The following is a 19309-nucleotide window of genomic DNA, read 5'->3' as shown; positions in this document are numbered from 1 at the left end:
GAGACTGGTGATGTATATTTAGAGGCACAGATCAATTCTTCATAGTGTCTTCGAGATAAACTGCTGGGGTCCAGCCCCGGTTGGATCCATGGATTCCCTCTGGAGGATGGCTTTGGCGAAAAGGATAGCACAGCAGAGAGATCAGAGGCATGAACTAATTGGTTTACACAGAAAGCCAATAAAACCTATGATATCAGGTTTGCACTGACCACGGAGGCCACAGGCGCCCTCTCAAATCGCGGAAAGTGCCCCACCTTAGGCACCTTCTCGAGTGGGTCTTAGAAGCTGGGGCAAATAAGTGGTCTCAGAGGGCCCCTGCACTCCAAATTAGTCATCCTGAAGGAAGAACAGAGAAGAAAAGGAGAGAAAAGGAAACAAGAAAGAACGACATGGGAGACCAAGCTTGATGAGCATGGCCCACAACTTTATTTTCCAAAGTAGCTTTTATACCTCAAGTTGTGCATTAAGGATAATAGGGGGTGTAGAATCATGCAAGGTCAGCAGTCCTTGACTCTATATAGAAGCCAGGCTTTCTTTCTGCAAACTTATCATATGCAAAGGCTTTAGGTGATTTACATCATCTTCTGGCCAGGAGGCCTGTTAACATTTTATGACCCTTTCTTCTAAATAATGGTTAGTCAATCAGAAAACTTATTTTCTCTAAAGGTGATTATTCTAAAGTCAGGTGCCACCCTCCGAAAGCATTAGATAAAGTTGCATTCCTATGGGGCAAAAGTGTGGTGGGCTATAACAAGAAAAGAATTAACTCAAGGGTCCAAGGTTACAAACATTAAAGCTACTACTTACATTTCTATATACCAACTATATTAATCAATACACTCCCAGGGACACAGTAGGTAAGGGATGTGGAAACTTGGCAGCAAGCATTAGCTCAAGAAAGAAATCCTCTACTAGTTCTATTCTAACAATTTTAATTCTCTGAGAAGCTCTGCATTGTTAGAATATCTTAAGCTTCCTATGCCTCTCATGGTTGGGAGGCTGTGAGCAATCACATGCGTAGCTGCAGGAGTCCGAACAAACCTGTCAGGCAAGCTAGAAAGTCATCAGAGGGGTTTGAATTGAAACACTCCTATTATGCCCAGGAGACTTATTAACTAGAGCTCTAAGTTGATTTTCTTCAGAGAAAGGTGGTTGGGGATAGCCCCCCGTTAATGTCAGAAGAGTTGGTGAAAGTCGTGAAATAGTAAAACAGACAGATTTTGGTTTTGGGGTAGATGCTCGGGCAGGTCCAGGGGGCCTCTCGAGTTCTGATTCGCCTTTGCATGTCAGATCCTCTTCGCATGACCTTTGTCATGGATGGGAGCTCCCATACTGGCTCCCGGCAACAAACTTTTTTTTTTTCTCATCATGGGCTTACTGTTGCCTTTCCCACAGTAGCTGGAGGTGTATGACCTGGTTTGTTTTCTGTTTATCTCTGAGTTTTAGCCCTTGCGAGATTAGTTAATATTGGGTTGCCACTATGTCAGCTTGGCCCAGGTGAATCTCTCTTGACGATCACTACAAAAAACTACAAAGTGAAACTGGTTTCACTTTATATCTTCCTGTTTTTCTGTTATCATTTATCCTCTCTAGCAAATGACTCTTTATCTTAAATAAAGTACCAAGCAGGGACTATGTCTCTCCCAGAGCTGAATCATATTCCAGTGAAGGAGTATGGTAATTTCTTATAAATCATAGTGCCTTACAGTTTATAAATAATCTTGGTTTGATCCTTCCTGCCTCTCACAGTGTGGGGAAGTCAGGGCAAGTGGGGCTAGCCTTGTTTGAGAAATGAGAAACTGCACATATCTAATTGCCCTCAGATATTCTGACTCCTGTGTGGCCCCTGCTACCTAATGCTGACCTCTCAGAAGCAGGGGCCCCCACATGTCAAGTAACTGGGTCAGAAGAGTCCAACATTGGGAGTCTGGCTGTCAGTGAGTCCACCAAGAGTCAGCCACAAATTTCAGGTTAGGGAAGGGAATTATGAGTTGCCATTATCAATCATCAGGCAATGCAGAGGGTTGTGTGGACCATCTTCATAGTATGTGGAACTATCCTAGACCCTGTGGACATGTAGATTTTAAGAGGGAAGTAGAAGTGGAAAGTATGTCACTGGCCCAAAGCAACTAATCAGGGAGATAACACTATCACTTATGAAACTACAACATCTGTCGTTCCATTCCATCCAGACCATAGCACACGGTCTGCACATAGTCTATATATGGCACACAGTCTATCGTCATGTTCAGATGTACTCTGCACATTCAGAGGAGATGGGGTCAGCAGGGCTGGATACACTAGACAAAAGCTTTCTAGAGGTCAGGCACAAGCTGGACCTTGAGGGATGGGTCAGATTTCCACAAGAAAAGAAAGCGTGATTTGAGGGCAGCATATTTTAAGTAAGGCAAAGACAAGAAGCAGTACAGTGTATTTAGGAGACTGAAGTGAACCCACAAATAAAATTTAAGCTTTACTTTATTGTTTAGCAGGACATAGGAATTCACAAATTTCCTATGTCAGTGAACTATTAAAAGTTATTATGGATCAAATAAATAAATTAAAGCAAAATGCAAAGCTCTTTAATTGTGTAGGGACCGCACTTTTTTCCCTCATCTATGAGATGTGCTACAGGAAACATAGCAAGACATACCTAGCCCCAGGCATTTTAGAAGTCTCAGGAAACTTCAGTTCAGTTCAGTCACTCAGTCGTATCTGACTCTTTGTGACCCCATGAATCACACCACGCCAGGCCTCCCTGTCCATCACCAACTCCGGAGTTCACTCAAACTCATGTCCATCGAGTCAGTGATGCCATCCAGCCATCTTATCCTCTGTCGTCCCCTTCTCTTCCTGTCCCCAATCCCTCCCAGCATCAGAGTCTTTACCAATGCATCAACTCTTCGCATGAGGTGGCCAAAGTATCGGAGTTTCAGCCTCAGCATCAGTCCTTCCAATGAACATCCAGGACTGATCTCCTCTAGGATGGACTGGTTGGATCTCCTTGCAGCCCGAGGGACTCCCAAGAGTCTTCTCCAATACCACAGTTCAAAAGCATCAATTCTTTGGCACTCAGCTTTCTTCACAGTCCAACTCTCACATCCATACATGACCACTGGAAAAACCACAGCCTTGACTAGTCCGAGCTTTGTTGGCAAGGTAATATCTCTGCTTTTCAATATACTATCTAGGTTTGTCATAATTTTTCTTCCAAGGAGTAAGCGTCTTTTAATTTCATGGCTGCAATCACCATCTGCTGTGATTTTGGAGCCCCCCAAAATAAAGTCTGACACTGTTTCCACTGTTTCCCATGTATTTCCCGTGAAGTGATGGGACCAGATGCCATGATCTTCATTTTCTGAATGTTGAGCTTTAAGCCAACTTTTTCACTCTCCTCTTTCACTTTCATCAAGAGGCTCTTTAGTTCCTCTTTACTTTCTGCCATAAGTATGGTGTCATTTGCATATCTGAGGTTATTGATATTTCTCCCAGCAATCTTGATTCCAGCCTGTGCTTCTTCCAACCCAGCATTTCTCATGATGTACTCTGCATAGAAGTTAAAGAAGCAAGGTGACAATATACAGCCTTGATGTACTCCTTTTCCTATTTGGAACCAGTCTATTGTTCCATGTCCAGTTCTGACTGTTGCTTCCTGACCTGCATACAGGTTTCTTAAGAGGCAGGTCAGGTGGTCTGGTATATTCCCATCTTCTTCAGAATTTTCCACAGTTTATTGTGATCCACACAGTCAAAGGCTTTGGTATAGTTAATAAAGCAGAAGTAGATGTTTTTCTGGAACTCTCTTGCTTTTTCGATGATCCAGCAGATGTTGGAAATTTGATCTCTGGTTCCTCTGCCTTTTCTAAAACCAGCTTGAACATCTGGAAGTTCACAGTTCATGTATTGCTGAAGCCTGGCTTGCAGAATTTTTAGCACTACTTTACTAGCGTGTGAGATGAGTGCAATTGTGCGGTAGTTTGAACATTGTTTGGCATTGCCTTTCTTTGGGATTGGAATGAAAACTGACCTTTTCCAGTCCTGTGGCCACTGCTGAGTGTTCCAAATTTGCTGGCATATTGAGTACAGCACTTTCACAGCATCATCTTCCAGGATTTGAAATAGCTCAACTGCAATTCCATCACCTCCACTAGCTTTGTTCGTAGTGATGCTTTCTAAGGCCCACTTGACTTCACATTCCAGAATGTCTGGCTCTAGGTCAGTGATCACACCATAGTGATTATCTGGGTCGTGAAGCTCTTTTTTGTACAGTTCTTCTGTGTATTCTTGCCACCTCTTCTTAAAATCTTCTGCTTCTGTTAGGTCCATACCATTTCTGTCCTTTATCGAGCCCATCTTTGCATGAAATGTTCCCTTGGTATCTCTGATTTTCTTGAAGAGATCTCTAGTCTTTCCCATTCTGTTGTTTTCCCCTATTTCTTTGCATTGATTGCTGAGGAAGGCTTTCTTATCTCTCCTTGCTATTCTTTGGTACTCTGGATTCAGATGCTTATATCTTTCCTTTTCTCCTTTGCTTTTCGCTTCTCTTCTGTTCACAGCTATTTTTAAGGTCTCACCAGACAGCCATTTTGCTTTTTTGAATTTCTTTTCCATGGGAATGGTCTTGATCCCTGTCTCCTGTACAGTGTCACGAACCTCCATCCATAGTTCATCAGGCACTCTGTCTATCAGATCTAGTCCCTTAAATCTATTTCTCACTTCCATTGTATAATCATAAGGGATTGCATTTAGGTCATACCTGAACGGTCTAGTGGTTTTCCCCACTGTCTTCAATTTAAGTCTGAATTTGGCAATAAGGAGTTCATGATCTGAGCCACAGTCAGCTCCTGGTCTTGTTTTTACTGACTGTATAGAGCTTCTCCATCTTTGGCTGCAAAGAATATAATCAATCTGATTTCGGTGTTGACCTTCTGGTGATGTCCATGTGTAGAGTCTTCTCTCGTGTTGTTGGAAGAGAATGTTTGTTATGACCAGTGCTTTCTCTTGGCAAAACTCTATGAGCCTTTGCCCTGCTTCATTCCTAACTCCAAGGCCAAATTTGCCTGTTACCCTAGGTGTTTCTTAACTTCCTACTTTTGCATTCCAGTCCCCTATAATGAAAAGGACATCTTTTTTGGGTGTTAGTTCTAAAAGGTCTTGTAGGTCTTCATTGAACCGTTCAACTTCAGCTTCTTCAGCGTTGCTGGTTAGGGCATAGTCTTGGATTACCCCAGTATTGAATGGTTTGCCTTGGAAACGAACAGAGATCATTCTATTGTTTTTGAGATTGCATCCAAGTACTGCATTTCGGACTCTTTTGTTGACCATGATGGCTACTCCCATTTCTTCTAAGGGATTCTTGCCCACAGTAATAGATATAATGGTCATTTGAGTTAAATTCACCCATTCCAGTCCATTTTAGTTCGCTGATTCCTAGAATGTCTATGTTCACTCTTGCCATCTCCTGTTTGACCACTTCCAATTCCAGGTTCCTATACAATATTGCTCTTTACAGCATTGGACCTTGCTTCTATCACCAGTCACATCCACAACTGGGTATTGTTTTTGCTTTGGCTCCATCCCTTCATTCTTTCTGGAGCTATTTGTCCTCTGATCTCCAGTAGCATATTGGACACCTACCAACCCGGGGAGTTCCCCTTTCAGTATCCTGTCATTTTGCCTTCTCATACTGTTCATGGGGTTCTCAAGGTAAGAATACTGAAGTGGTTTGCCATTCCCTTCTCCAGTGGCTCACATTCTGTCAGACCTCTCCACCATGACCCGCCCGTCTTGGGTGGCCCCACACGGCATCGCTTAGTTTCATTGAGTTAGACAAGGCTGTGGTCCATTTGATCAGATTGGCTAGTTTCCTGTGATTATAGTTTCAGTGTGTCTGCCCTCTGATACCCTCTTGCAACACCTACCGTCTTACTTGGGTTTCTCTTACCTTGGATGTGGGGTATCTCTTCAGGGCTGCTCCAGCAAAGTGCAGCTACTGCTCCTTACCTTGGACAAGGGGTATCTCCTCACAGCTGCCCCTCCTGACCTCGGGCGTGGGGTAGCTCGTCTTGGTCGCCGCCCCTGACCTTAGGCGAGGGGTAGCTTGCAGGAGACATAAGAGATGCAGGTTCAGTCCTTGGGGTGAAGAGGAAGAGGAATAGCAACCTGCTCCAATATTCTTGCCTGGAAAGTTTCATGGATAAAGGAGCCTGGCAGGCTATAGTCCATGCTGTCACAAGGAGTCCAACATGACTAAGTATGCACACACACAATTTCCAAGTACCTGGTGTGTCTTGTGCTGGTGGGAGGCACTCTCTTGCTGGGTTGACCGCCACTTTCCCAGCTGGCCACTGGGCAGGTCCACCGCCTTCTCCATCCTGCCCTGCCACCATGGAGAACCATGTCTGTCCTGTCTCATGTCGCCCAAGTTCCCGCTGTCCAGCTCCTCCCTGACCTCACTCAACAGGCCTTCATCTTTCAGCTTTGCCATCTTTGTCTAACAAGTGAATTTGTTTTTTTCCAAGAGGTTTTTTTTCATCCCTCACAATTATGTTTGTCTCAGCCATTCCTGGAAAAAAGGACATTTTACTGCCTTAGGTTCATCTGAAGCAAGGAAAATTAGTGAAGCACAATTAGTCAATTGCTTCACAATTAGTGAAGCAGAGCAGCTCCCAAGGTTTTTGGTTTCAGGACCCCTTTCTTCTCTTAAAAACTATTACAGATCCCAAAGTGCATCTGCTTGTGTGAGTTATACCTATTGATGTCCACTGTACTAGAAATGGAAATTAAAATATAAGATTACACAAGCGCATATGTCATCAGCTATCAGAGCAATGATACCATCACAGAACATGTAGCCTCTGGGAAATGCCACTGGACACTTGGGAGGAAATGAGAGTAAGAAATAAGACAAATAACATTTCATTATCATTGTGAAAGTGTTTGATGTCAGAGATCCCTGACTTTGAGAACTCCTGAAATAGTGTAATAGACCTGATAGGGCTGGTCCGGGAGCATGTGAAGCTTGGATTTTACTTTTGCATCTGATTGGGACAGATTTTATTTTCTTGGGTTCCAGTATCACTATGGATGGTGACTGCAGCCATGAAATTAAAAGATGCTTGCTACTTGGAAAGAAAGCCATGCCAAACCTAGACAGTATATTAAAAAGCAGCGACATTATTTTGCCAACAAAGGTCCGTATAGTCAAAGCTACGTTTTTTCCATCTGTCATGTATGGATGTGAGAGTTGGACCATAAAGAAGACTGAACACCAAAGAATTTATGCTTTTGAATTGTGGTTCTGGAGAAATCCCTTGACACTCCTTTGGACTGCAAGGAGATCAAACCATTCAATCCTAAAAGAAATCAAACCTGAATATTCATTGGAAGGACTGATGCTGAAGCTCTAATACTTCGGCCATCTGATGCAGCAAGCTGACTCATTGGAAAAGATCCTGATGCTGGGAAAGATTGAAGACAAAAGGAGAAGCGAGAGGCAGAGGATGAGATGGTTGGAGGGTATCACCGACTCAATGGACATGAATTTGGGCAGACTCCGGGAGATAGTGGACAGGGAAGCCTGGCGTGCTGCAGTCCATGGAGTTGCAGAGTCGGACATGACTTAGTGACTGAACAACAATACTGATTTTTACTATACAGTCTTGGGTGAATTATGTGATCTCTCTCAAGTTTAGCATTCTTTAGTCTTCATCTCATCTACCTTTTAGTGTCGTTGTGAGAACCAAGCAACAACCCACAAAAGGAGCTACTTCATAAGCTTGTTGTAAAGAAGAAAATATGGCATCACACAAGTATGCTTAGCATGGTTCCTGAAACAAGATTAAGATATCAATACATGTTTGAGACACAAATGATACGAGATATGCCACCACACTTATGGCTTCCTTTGGGCCTGACAGATCTCATCATCTTATTTTTGTACTTCTTGTTTGGCCAAAATAATTAAGGATCAAGGAAATGCTCTCTACATTTAAGCACGTGGCTTTGTTGAACCAGCGGTAAATGAAACAAGTGGGAACAAGTCTCAACTGGCTCACTTTGTGGTTCAACTTTCTGAGTAATTGAACCCTACATTTTTCCTTAATCAAAACAAGCAATGAAGGAAAACCATCATGCAGCTCAGAAGCAGTGACAGTTTTCCGGAAACACTACTGGATTCAGGGTTCAAAGACCTATGTTACTGACTTGACTGTGTCACTGCTTGGCTGTGTGAACTGAGGAATGGCCTCCAGTTTAGTTCAGTTCAGTTGCTCATTCGTGTCCAACTCTTTGTGTTCCCATGGACTGCATCGTACCAGGCCTCCCTGTCCATCACCAATTCCCAGAGCCTACCCAAACTCATTCCAAAGTCACTGGCATCAGTATAACCACCCAACCATCTTATCCTCTGTCGTCCCCTTCTCCTCCTGCCCTCAATCTTTCCCAGCTTCAGGGTCTTTTCAAATGAGTCAGCTCTTTTCATCAGGTGGCCAGAGTATTGGAGTTTCAGCTTCAACATCAGTCCTTCCAATGAACACCCAGGACTGATCTCCTTTAGGATGGACTGGTTGCATCTCCTTGCAGTCCAAGGGACTCTCAAGAGTCCTCTCCAACACCACAGCTCAAAAGCATCAATTCTTCAGTGCTCAGCTTTCTTCACAGTCCAACTCTCACATCCATACATGACCATAGGAAAAACCATAGCCTTGACTAGATGAACCTTTGTTGGCAAAGTAATGTCTCTGCTTTTGAATATGCTATCTAGGTTGGTCATAACTTTCCTTCCAAGGAGTAAGCGTCTTTTAATTTCATGGCTGCAGTCACCATCTGCAGTGATTTTGGAGACCCCCAAAATAAAGTCAGCCACTGTTTCCACTGTTTCCCCATCTATTTCCCATGAAGTGATGGGACCAGATGCCATGATCTTCATTTTCTGAATGTTGAGCTTTAAGCCAACTTTTTTACTCTCCACTTTCACTTTCATCAAGAGGCTCTTTAGTTCCTCTTCACTTTCTGCCATAAGGGTGGTGTCATCTGCATATCTGAGGTTATTGATATTTCTCCTGGCAATCTTGATTCCAGCTTGTGCTTCATCCAGCCCAGCAAAGTAGTAAACATATTCAGAACATCCCAGGTAGTTCAAATGGTGAAGAATCTGCCCACAGTGTGGGTGACCTGGGTTTGATCCCTGGGTTGGGAAGATTCTCTGGAGGAGGGCAGGGGAACACACTCCAGTATTCTTACCTGAAGAATCCCATGGACAGAGGAGCCTGGTTGGCTAGAGTCCATGGACTTACAAAGAGTTGGACATGACTAAGTGACTAATACACACACACACACACACACACACACACACACACACAGATAAACACACACAATATATACAAAAAGTAGGAAGACTGGCTTAATAAGCTCTGTATGCTATGTATTCATCACCAAATTTAATAATTATCAACTCAAGGCTGTCCTGTGTCATCTCTGCCCCCGTCCACTTCTCTCTGTTACCATATTTTTTGGATGTGGATATTTTTCTTTCAATTTTATTGTGATATATTTAACATACAGCACTGTATAAATTTAAAGTGTACAGTATAATGACTTAACTTACAAATGTTGTGAAATGATTACCACAGTCATTTTAGTTAACGTCTGTCGTCTCATAGATACATAAAGGAAAAAGAAGAAAGAATTTCCTTGTGATGAAAACTTTTTGAACTTACTTTGTTAACAACTCTCAAATATACCATATAGCAGTGTAAATACAGTCATCATGTTATACATTACATTCACAGTACCAATTTAATAACTAGAAGTTTGTACCTTGTGATCACCTTCCTCCAGTTACTATTGAAGATCACATTTGAAGCAAATATCAGACATTGTATGATTCATTTGTAAGTATTTTAGTATGTATCTCTAAGTGATAAGAACTGTTTTAGATATTGTGTGTGTGAGTGTGTGTGCTCAGTCATGTCTGACTCTTTGTGACTCCATGGACTGTAGTCTACCAGGCTCCTCTGTCCATGGGATTTCCCAGGCAAGACTACTTGAGCGGATTGCCATTTCCTCCTCCAGTTGATCTTCCCGACCCAGAGGTCAAACCCACATCTGTTGAATCTCCTGCATTGGCAGGCATATTCTTTACAGTATGCCACCTGGGAAGCCCATTTTAGATATTGTCATACCTTAAAAATGTACTTAATAGCAGCAAATATTCAATCAGTATTCAAATTTCCTTGATTGTCTTATACTTTTCTTTGTAGTTTGTTTATTTGAATCAGGATCTAAATAAGACCTGTGCATTACAATTGGTCTTTTAAGTGTCTCTTAATCTATATAGTTCCCTCTCCATACATGAGAAAAAAATATTCTTTTAAAATGTGCTTTTCAGAAACACGACTAAAGTCTAGCCACATAGAAACCTTTTCACTGGGATTAAATTTGGATGAAGTGAGTAATTAGATAACAGAATTATCAAACAGGCCAGTTTTCATTCCAGTCCCAAAGAAAGGCAATGCCAAAGAATGTTCCAACTACCGCACAATTGCACTTATTTCACACGCTAGCAAAGTAATGCTCAAAATTCTCCAAGCCAGGCTTCAACAGTATGTGAACCATGAACTTCTATATGTTCAAGCTGGATTTAGAAAAGGCAGAGGAACCAGAGATCAAATTTCCAAATCCATTGGATCATCAAAAAGCAAGAGAGTTTCAGAAAAACATCTACTTTATTGACTACGCCGAAGCCTTTGACTGTGTGAATCACAACAAACTGTGCAACATTCTTAAAGATATGGGAATACCAGAACACCTGACCTGCTTCCTGAGAAATCAGTATGCAAGTCAAGAAGCAACAGTTAGAACCAGACATGGAAAACAGACTAGTTCCAAATTGGGAAAGGAGTACGTCAAGGCTGTATATTGTCACCCTTCTTATTTAACTTCTATGCAGAGTACATCATGCAAAATGTTGGGCTGGATGAAGCACAAACTGGAATTAAGATTGCCAGGTGAAATATCAGTAACTTCAGATATGCATATGATACCACCCTTATGGCAGAGAGCAAAGAACTAAAGAGTTTCTTGATGAAAGTGAAAGAGGAGAGTCAAAAAGTTGACTTAAAACTCAACATTCAAAAAAATTGAGATCATGGCATCCAGTCCCATCACTTCATGGCAAATAGACAGGAAAACAATGGAAACAGTGAGAGACTTTATTTTCTTGGGCTCCAAAATCACTGCAGATGGTAACCACAGCCATGAAATTAAGAGACGCTTGCTTCTTGCAAGAAAACTACAACCAACCTAGACAGCATATTAAAAAAAGAGATATTACTTTCCCAACAAAGGTCCATCTAGTCAAAGCTATGGTTTTTCCGGTAGTCATGTATGGATGTGAGAGTTGGACTATAAAGAAAGCTGAGTGCCGAAGAATTAATGCTTTTGAACTGTGGTGTTGGAGAAGACTCTTGAGAGTCCCCTTGGACTGCAAGGAGAACAAACCAGTCAATCCTAAAGATCAGTTCTGAATATTCATTAGAAGAACTGATGCTGAAGCTGCAGCTCTAGTACTTTGGCCACCTGATGCAAAGAACTGACTCATTTGAAAAGACCCTGATGCCGGGAAAGATTGAAGGCAGGAGAAGAAGGGGACAACAGAGGATGAGATAGTTAGATGGCATCACCAACTCAATGGACGTGAGTTTGTGCAAACTCCAGGAGTTAGTGATGGACAGGGAGGCCTGGCGTGTTGCAGTCCATGGGGTCCCAAAGCATCAGACATGACTGAGTGACTGCACTGAACTGAATTGATTATCAAACGTCATTTATTGTGTGTCAGGAACTAGGCTAGGCTTATTAGTAATAACAATAGCTAACACTGGTTGCTTACTTCATACCAGGCACTATATCATAATTTTTCATATTTTTACATTTGGAGGTAAGTTTTGTTATTTTCATCTTATGGATGAAGAAATTAAGGCTACTTGAATTAAGTGACATACTTGAACTTTTAGCCATCCAACAAGTGGCAGAATCAGGATATTAACTTAGATTTTTCTGACTCCAGAATGTGCATTCTTTCTAAACTGTTATCCAAAATGTTTTTCTCCTCAGATGTCAGTCACCTTAACAAGTGTTTTATTTCTTTTGGCAGCTGGCGATTTACATTTTACCTAATTGTTACCATTGCTGGAATTGCATTTCTTTATGATGTAAGTTTTCTTTCTGATATATCTTTGACTGTAATTTGTCTTTAATTTTAAAAATTCCTGCTTACGAATCCCTTGAGATATACTTTCAATAAGGTAACCAGCTTTTAATCCTCTACTCACTCTAATCACTTGTTTATGAACTTTCATTACTTGCCCATCAGAAATCAAATCTCTCCTTATCATATTCCCTTTGCATTGTCTGTTAAAATAATTATTAAATGATTATCTCATTAAGTGATATATAAAATTAATAGTAAATTGTTAACAGAAAAAAGATAACTAGCTTTTGGAGATGTCTCTAAAGATTCTTTTAAGATTTCTCTTAAGATATTTTATTGCTATGAATATTTCAAGATTTTTTATTGCTACAGAAGCAGTAATCTAATTGGTCCAGAAACAATTTCATTAGAAGAGCACTTGTTTGAAATAAATAATTTCCTTTGAGAATCAGGACTATTATCGATCCCAGACTCACTAGAACTCTTGCATGTCACAGAGGTATTGTATAAGAACAAGTAGAAATACCTGCGGAAGGAGGGATATACTGCTGGGGGAGCAGGAATGTGATGAAAATATCTTACTGTGCATGTTTCCTCCCTATCAGAGACATCAGGAAGGGCTTAGGTTTCTGCTGAAATCAGCCTTTGACTCTGAACAGTTTCTCTTGGTTCCTTGCTTTTTCAGAAACCTTGGGTATATGACCTGTGGGAAGTTTGGAAGGGCTATCCCAGACAGGTAAGTCCTTCTGATGTAGTCCCTCCCCTCCTCAGCAGCTTGCCCCCTGAGTTAGGTCTGAGTCCCTTCCTGCTCTGTGTCCACTTTCATGCAGTCCTTGGCACTTTGTCCACTGGAGCTTACTCATTCTTATTCGTTATTTAGCCATCACTTGTCTCATTCCTTTACTGTTTATGGTTAATGTAATTATGTATTTGAATTTAAATTTACCATCTTACTATTTATTTTCTACTTGTATCACTGGATTCATTTCCTTTTTTGGTAGTCTCTTATTACTTTTTTTATAGGACAGTGAAGTTTTTAAAATTATTACTCTATTTCTTCCCTAATATTAGCTTTTCGGTTATACAGGCACTAGTGGTAAAGAACCTGCCTGTCAGTGAAGGAGATAAGAGACATGGGTTCAGTCCCTGGGTTAGGATGATTCCCCTGGAGGAGGGCATGGCAACCTACTCCAATATTCTTGCCTGGACCATTCTTACCATGGATAGAGGAGCCTGGCAGACTATAGTCCATAGAGTCTGAAAGAGTCAGACACGACTGAAGTGACTTAGCATGCATGCACACATTCATTTTCAGTAGTTTTTCAAGAGATTACCTTTTGCATTCTTCAGTTCTTAGAGTCTGATACAAATTAATGCTCTTACCTCTTTCCAGTCAGTGAAAGGTCATCAGACTATGCTTGTCTCCTCCTTCAAATATTTAAAAGCCTACAAGTCACTACTATAATTGATTTGTAAATGTCAACTTGCCCTTTCCTTGATATTATTTGGCATCTTGCATTTCCACACTTTGAACTGGCATTATTATCCTTATGTCTGAAGAAGCCCCTTTGGTTTGCTTGTCTGGAAATGTCATCATTTTACCCTATTTTTTAAAAGGAGTTTTGCTGGGCATAGAATTCTGGGTTACTAGTTATTTTCTTTGAGCACTTTAAAAATGTCATTCCATTGTCTTCTGGATCCCCTCAGTTTCTTTAATTCAGTTGTCCATTTTATTTTTGCTTCTTTGAATGATGTCTTTTTATTCCTCTGTTTTAAACATTTTGTATTTGTCTTTCAGCTGTATGATTGTGATAGGCATAAATGTCGTCTTCTTTGAATTTATCCTGCTTATTGTCCATAGTAATTCTTGAATATGTAGCTTAATGTCTTAAATCCATTTTGAAAAATTCTTAACTGTTGCTTCTGTTCTTTTTTCTCTCTCCTCTCTTTCTGGAATTTCAGTTTACAAGTGAGCTAATATGCTAGACTTTTACACTAGGTCCCAAATCTCTTACATGCTTTTTCTCGTATTTTCTATCCTCTAACTCACTGCTTCAGTCTATAGGAACACAGTTCTCCACAGATCTCTTGCATTTCTGCATGTCATATGAAGTGAAACATAGGCTGACTTTTGTTCTGTATTGTCTTTTGAAGGATGTTTGTATGCCAAACAAGCTTGGAAGATGGAGGCAGTCTCTCCTCTGGAACAATAGATATACATGTTATTGTCCATTATGGAAGATTAAGGTTCCCTATTTCAGGGTTCTCTCTGGTAACAAAACCCACTGCATGTGCAAATGTCAGTTCAGTTCAGTTACTCAGTTGTGTCCAACTCTTTGGACCTCATGGACTGCAGCATGCCAGGCCTCCCTGTCTATCACCAACTCCCGGGGCTTACTCAAATTCATGTCCATCAAGTCAGTGATGCCATCCGACCATCTCATCCTCTGTTGTCCCCTTCTCCTCCCGCTTTCAATCTTTCCCAGCATCAGGGTCTTTTCTAGTGAGTCAGTTCTTCACATCAGGTGGCCAAAGTATTGGAGCTTTAGCTTCAGCATCAGTCCTTCCAGTGAATATACAGGACTGATTTCCTTTAGGATAGACTGGTTGGATCTCCTTGCAGTCCAAGGACTATCAAGAGTCTTATTCAACACTACAGTTCAAAAGCATCAATTCTTCGGCACTCAGCTTTCTTTATAGTCCAACTCTCAACATCCATACATGACTACTGGAAAAAGCATAGCTTTGACTAGACGGACCTTTGTTGGGAAAGTAATGTCTCTGTTTTTTAATATGCTGTCTAGGTTGATCATAGCTTTTCTTCCAAGTAGCAAGCATCTTTTAATTTCATGGCTGCAGTCGCCATCTCCAGTGATTTTGGAGCCCCCAAGATAGTCTGTCACTGTTTCCATTGTTTCCCCATTTATTTGCCATGAAATGATTGGACTGGATGCCATGATCTTAGTTTTCTGAATGTTGAGCTTTAAGCCAACTTTTTGACTCTCCTCTTTCACTTTCATCAAGGGGCTCTTTAGTTCCTCTTCACTTTCTGCCATAAGGGTGGTGTCATCTGCATACATGAGGTTATTGATATTTCTCCTGGCAATCTTGATTCCAGCTGTACTTCATCCAGCCTGACATTTCACATGATGTACTATGCATTTAAGTTAAATAAGCAGGGTGACAATATACAGCCTTGATGATATACTCCTTTCCCAATTTGGAACCAGTCTTATTCCATGTCCAGTTCTAACTGTTGCTTCTTGACCTGCATACAGGTTTCTCAAGAGGTAGGTCAGGTGGTCTGGTATTCCCATCTCTTCAAGAATTTTCCAGTTTATTGTGATCCACACAAAGGCTTTGGCATAGTCAATAAAGCAGTAGATGTTTTTCTGGAACGCTCTTGCTTTTTTGATGATCCAATTGGTGTTGGCAATTTGATCTCTGGCTCCTCTCCCTTTTCTAAATGCAACTTGAACATCTGAAAGTTCTCAGTTCATGTACAGTTGAAGCCTGGCTTGGAGAGTTTTTAATATTATTTTGATAGTGTGTCAGAGAGTACAATTGTACAGTAGTTAGAACATTCTTTGGCATTGCCTTTCTTTGGGATTGGAATGAAACCTGACCTTTTCCAGTCCTGTGGCCACTGCTGAGTTTTCCAAATTTGCTGGCATATTGAGTGCAGCACTTTCACAGCATCATCTTTTAGGATTTGAAATAACTCAACTGGAATTCCATCATTTCCAGTAGCTTTGTTCATAGTGATGTTTCCTGAGGCCCACTTGACTTAGCATTCTAGGATGTCTGACTCTAGGTGAGTGATCACACCATCGTTGTTATCTGAGTTTTGAAGATCTTTTTTGTGTAGTTTTGTGTATTCTTACCACCTCTTCTTAATATCTTCTCCTTCTGTTAGGTCCATACCATTTCTGTCCTTTGTTGTGCCCATCTTTGCATGAACTGACCCTTTTGTTTAGCCGTGGGAATTGGAATGGGAGAACTGGCCCAAATATTGTTATTCTGGCAACTGTAGTACTGTGAACAGTAAACTATCCTTTATCTCTGACCCAGGAGTCTCATATATCCTACCAGCATTCATGGAACTGTGGCAAGATAACTTGCAAGTAGGGTAAAATCTCAGACACTTCACAGCTCTGGATATTTTCTACTTCATATCCTCCAGATCACTAGTACATTTTTCAGCAGTGTCTAATCTACTCTGAAGCACATCCTTTGAGTTCTCAATTTTAATTATGGTATTTTTCAGTTCTCAACTTTTCACTTAATTCTTTTCCATGGATTCCAGTTCTCTTATAAAAATTCTCACTAATTTTTAAAAATAACCTTAAAAACCTAGTTAATTTTAAAAGTCATTTGAAAGTCATAGCCTGATAAATCCAATACCTTGATCACCTGTTTTCTTTCTTATCCCTGTTTCCTTTTGCTTGATAACTTTTGGTTGAATGATAGACACTGCATATGAAAAATTATACTTAGGAATGATATTATCTACCTCCTGAGTGGACTTATTTTTGCTTCTGTAAAGCAGTTAGAGTTGAGACAGATCATCTTAAGTTTTATATGTTTTGAAGTGATTTTATGTGAATTCCAGTCTTTGTAAGGGCAGATATATTTATAACTCATCTGTATTTCTAGGGCATTCTCTTACAGTGGTTTTAAATAAAAGCTTATAGTATTTACAAGGACTCCTTTTCCTTGGCTGGCCCTGAACATCAGTTTGCTTCATTGCACTGTGAGATTACCAAAAGTCCTACTTAACTTCTGCTTAGGAATCTGAGCTGGTGTTTTCTAGAAACTCTCTTTCATTTGTTTTAATTGCACATTTTCTGTTTGAAATAACATTGTGTTTGAATATCTAGATATTTTCTCTTCACTATATTTTTAAGATAAAGGAATGTTTATACCTCAGAGAATATAGAGTGTATAGAGTCTCTGGGCTCTATAATGCTTGTAAATCAGCAAACACGGACTTTATGCTATACATAAGTGTGGTTTTCTTTGAAATTATCCTGTGTAGGGTCTGTAGTATTTCTTGAATTAAGGATGCAGTAGAAATAAAAGATTCCATTTAATGCATTTTTCTTCTCTTGGCTCCATGGGATGCTTCAAGATGCTTTGGTTGTTCCCTGTTACCTTCAAACAGATATTAACTGTACTTTTCCATATTTTTAAAGTAGTTCTCACTAGGAGGGTTAGTCTCATACAGACTTGTTTGTCATAGAAGGAAGCAGAAGTTCTCTTTCTTTTATGGCCTTATCAAGGATGATGAGTTGATCAGAAATCTATTCCGTTTAATGTATTAGCCTTACTCTTCACCTCTCAGGTGTGTCAGTTTATGCTGATGCATAATAAATCATCACCAAAACTTAGTACTTTAAAACAACAACCATTTATTTGCTTATGATATGGGTTAGCAATTTGGGCTAGGCACAGCCAAGCAGTTCTTTTCCATGTGGTGTTAACTGAATTCATTAATGTATTTTCAGTTAGTTCACAGGCTGGTTAGGGGATAGCTCATGTGCCCTCATTTGTATTTTTGTCAGTGGACATCTTGATTCTCTACTTTGTGGCCTCCAATAGGGTAGCTCCGGTTTCTTGTTGTTCAGTTGCCCAGTCGTGTCCGATGTTTTGAGACCCTTGCACTGCAGCACACCAGGTCTCCCTGTCCCTCACCATCTCCCAAAGTTTGCCCAAGTTCATGTCCACTGCATTGGTGATGCCATCCAGCCATCTCATCCTCTGACACCCTCTTCTCCTTCTGCCCTCAGTCTTTCCCAGCAACAGGGTCTTTTCCAATGAGTTGACTGTTTGTACCAGATGACCAAAATACTGGATGCTTCAGCATCAGTCCTTCCAATGAATATTCAGGGTTGATTTCCCTTAAGATTGACTGGTTTGGTCTCCTTGCTGTTCAAGGGATTTTCAGGAGTCTTCTCTAGCACTAGAGTTCAAAGGCATCAATTCTTTGGCACTCTGTCTTCTGTATGGTCAAGTTCTCAAAACCATATATGACCACTGACCACGTGGACTTTTGACAGCAGAATAATGTCTCTGCTTTTCAACACACTGTCTAGGTTTCTCATAACTTTCCTGCCAAGAAGCAACTGTCTTCTGTTTTCATGGCTGTAGTCACCATTCTCAGTGATTTTAGAGCCCAAGAGGAAATCTGTCACTATTTCCACCTTTTCCCCTTCTATTTGCCATGAAGTAATTGGGCCGGATGCCATGATCTTTGTTTTTTTAATATTTAGTTTTAAGCTGGTTCTTTCACTCTCCTCCTTCACCCTCATCAAGAGGCTCTTTAATTTCTCTTCACTTTTTGCCATTAGAGTGGTATCATCCACATGTCTGAAATTGTTGATGTTTCTCCCACCTACCTAATTCCAACTTCTAACTCATCCAACCTGGCATTTCTCATGATGGGCTCAGCATATAGGTTAAGCAAACGGGGTGACAACAGACATCCCTGTCGTACTCCTTTCTAAATCTTGAACCAATCAGTTGTTCCATACAGGGTTCTAACTGTTTCTTCTTGACCTGCATACAGGTTTCTCAGGAGACAGGTAAGATGGTCTGGCATTCCCATCTCTTTAAGAGCTTTCTGCAGTTGTTATGATCCACACAGTCAAAGGCTTTAGCCTCAGGTTTCTTACTTGGTACTTATGAGGTCTCTGATTGCATCATATTTGCTATGTCACCTTGACCAATGCCCAGAATTCAAATTCTTGGTCATATTGGAGGTGACTGTACCAGGACATGAATATGAGGTGAGATTCATTGAGGGCATTAATGTTACAACCCATCACACCAAGTAATATAATGTCTCAGCTTATCTAAAAGAAGCACACCACCCCTTACTTTAAAGAAAACTCTAGCTGTAGGAATTTCATTCTGTTTTTTAGGAGACCTTTTTAGACTACCTAAATAATTATATATATTTTACTACTGTCCCATTTGAGAATGGGCCAATTTGGGTCACCAGCTTGTCACCAGAAAAGAGGTTAGGACATCAGATTTGAGTAGTACTCAATAAACATAAAACAAGATATTTTGTTGAGCCAGCAAAACAACTTTTCC

At 40.7% G+C, this 19309-nt stretch overlaps 1 protein-coding gene across 4 annotated transcripts in view; it reads left to right on the top strand.

Annotated features, from left to right (window-relative positions):
- CERS3 (ceramide synthase 3) overlaps positions 1–19309 on the top strand; it is a 168631-nt gene that overhangs the window by 46607 nt on the left and 102715 nt on the right. For all 4 annotated transcript variants that reach the window (XM_086364873.1, XM_086364870.1, XM_086364871.1 and 1 more), the window contains 2 exons: positions 12155–12212; positions 12897–12947. In XM_086364873.1, coding sequence (XP_086220999.1) covers positions 12155–12212; positions 12897–12947 — 109 coding nt within the window. The remainder of the gene's footprint in view (positions 1–12154; positions 12213–12896; positions 12948–19309) is intronic.

The sequence above is a fragment of the Bos grunniens genome, chromosome 21 (assembly GCF_055505025.1).
Source record: "Bos grunniens cultivar Pamir isolate PY7600 chromosome 21, Bosgru_T2T1.0, whole genome shotgun sequence".
Taxonomy (NCBI): Eukaryota; Metazoa; Chordata; class Mammalia; order Artiodactyla; family Bovidae; genus Bos; species Bos grunniens.
This window is presented reverse-complemented; position numbering and strand designations above follow the sequence as displayed.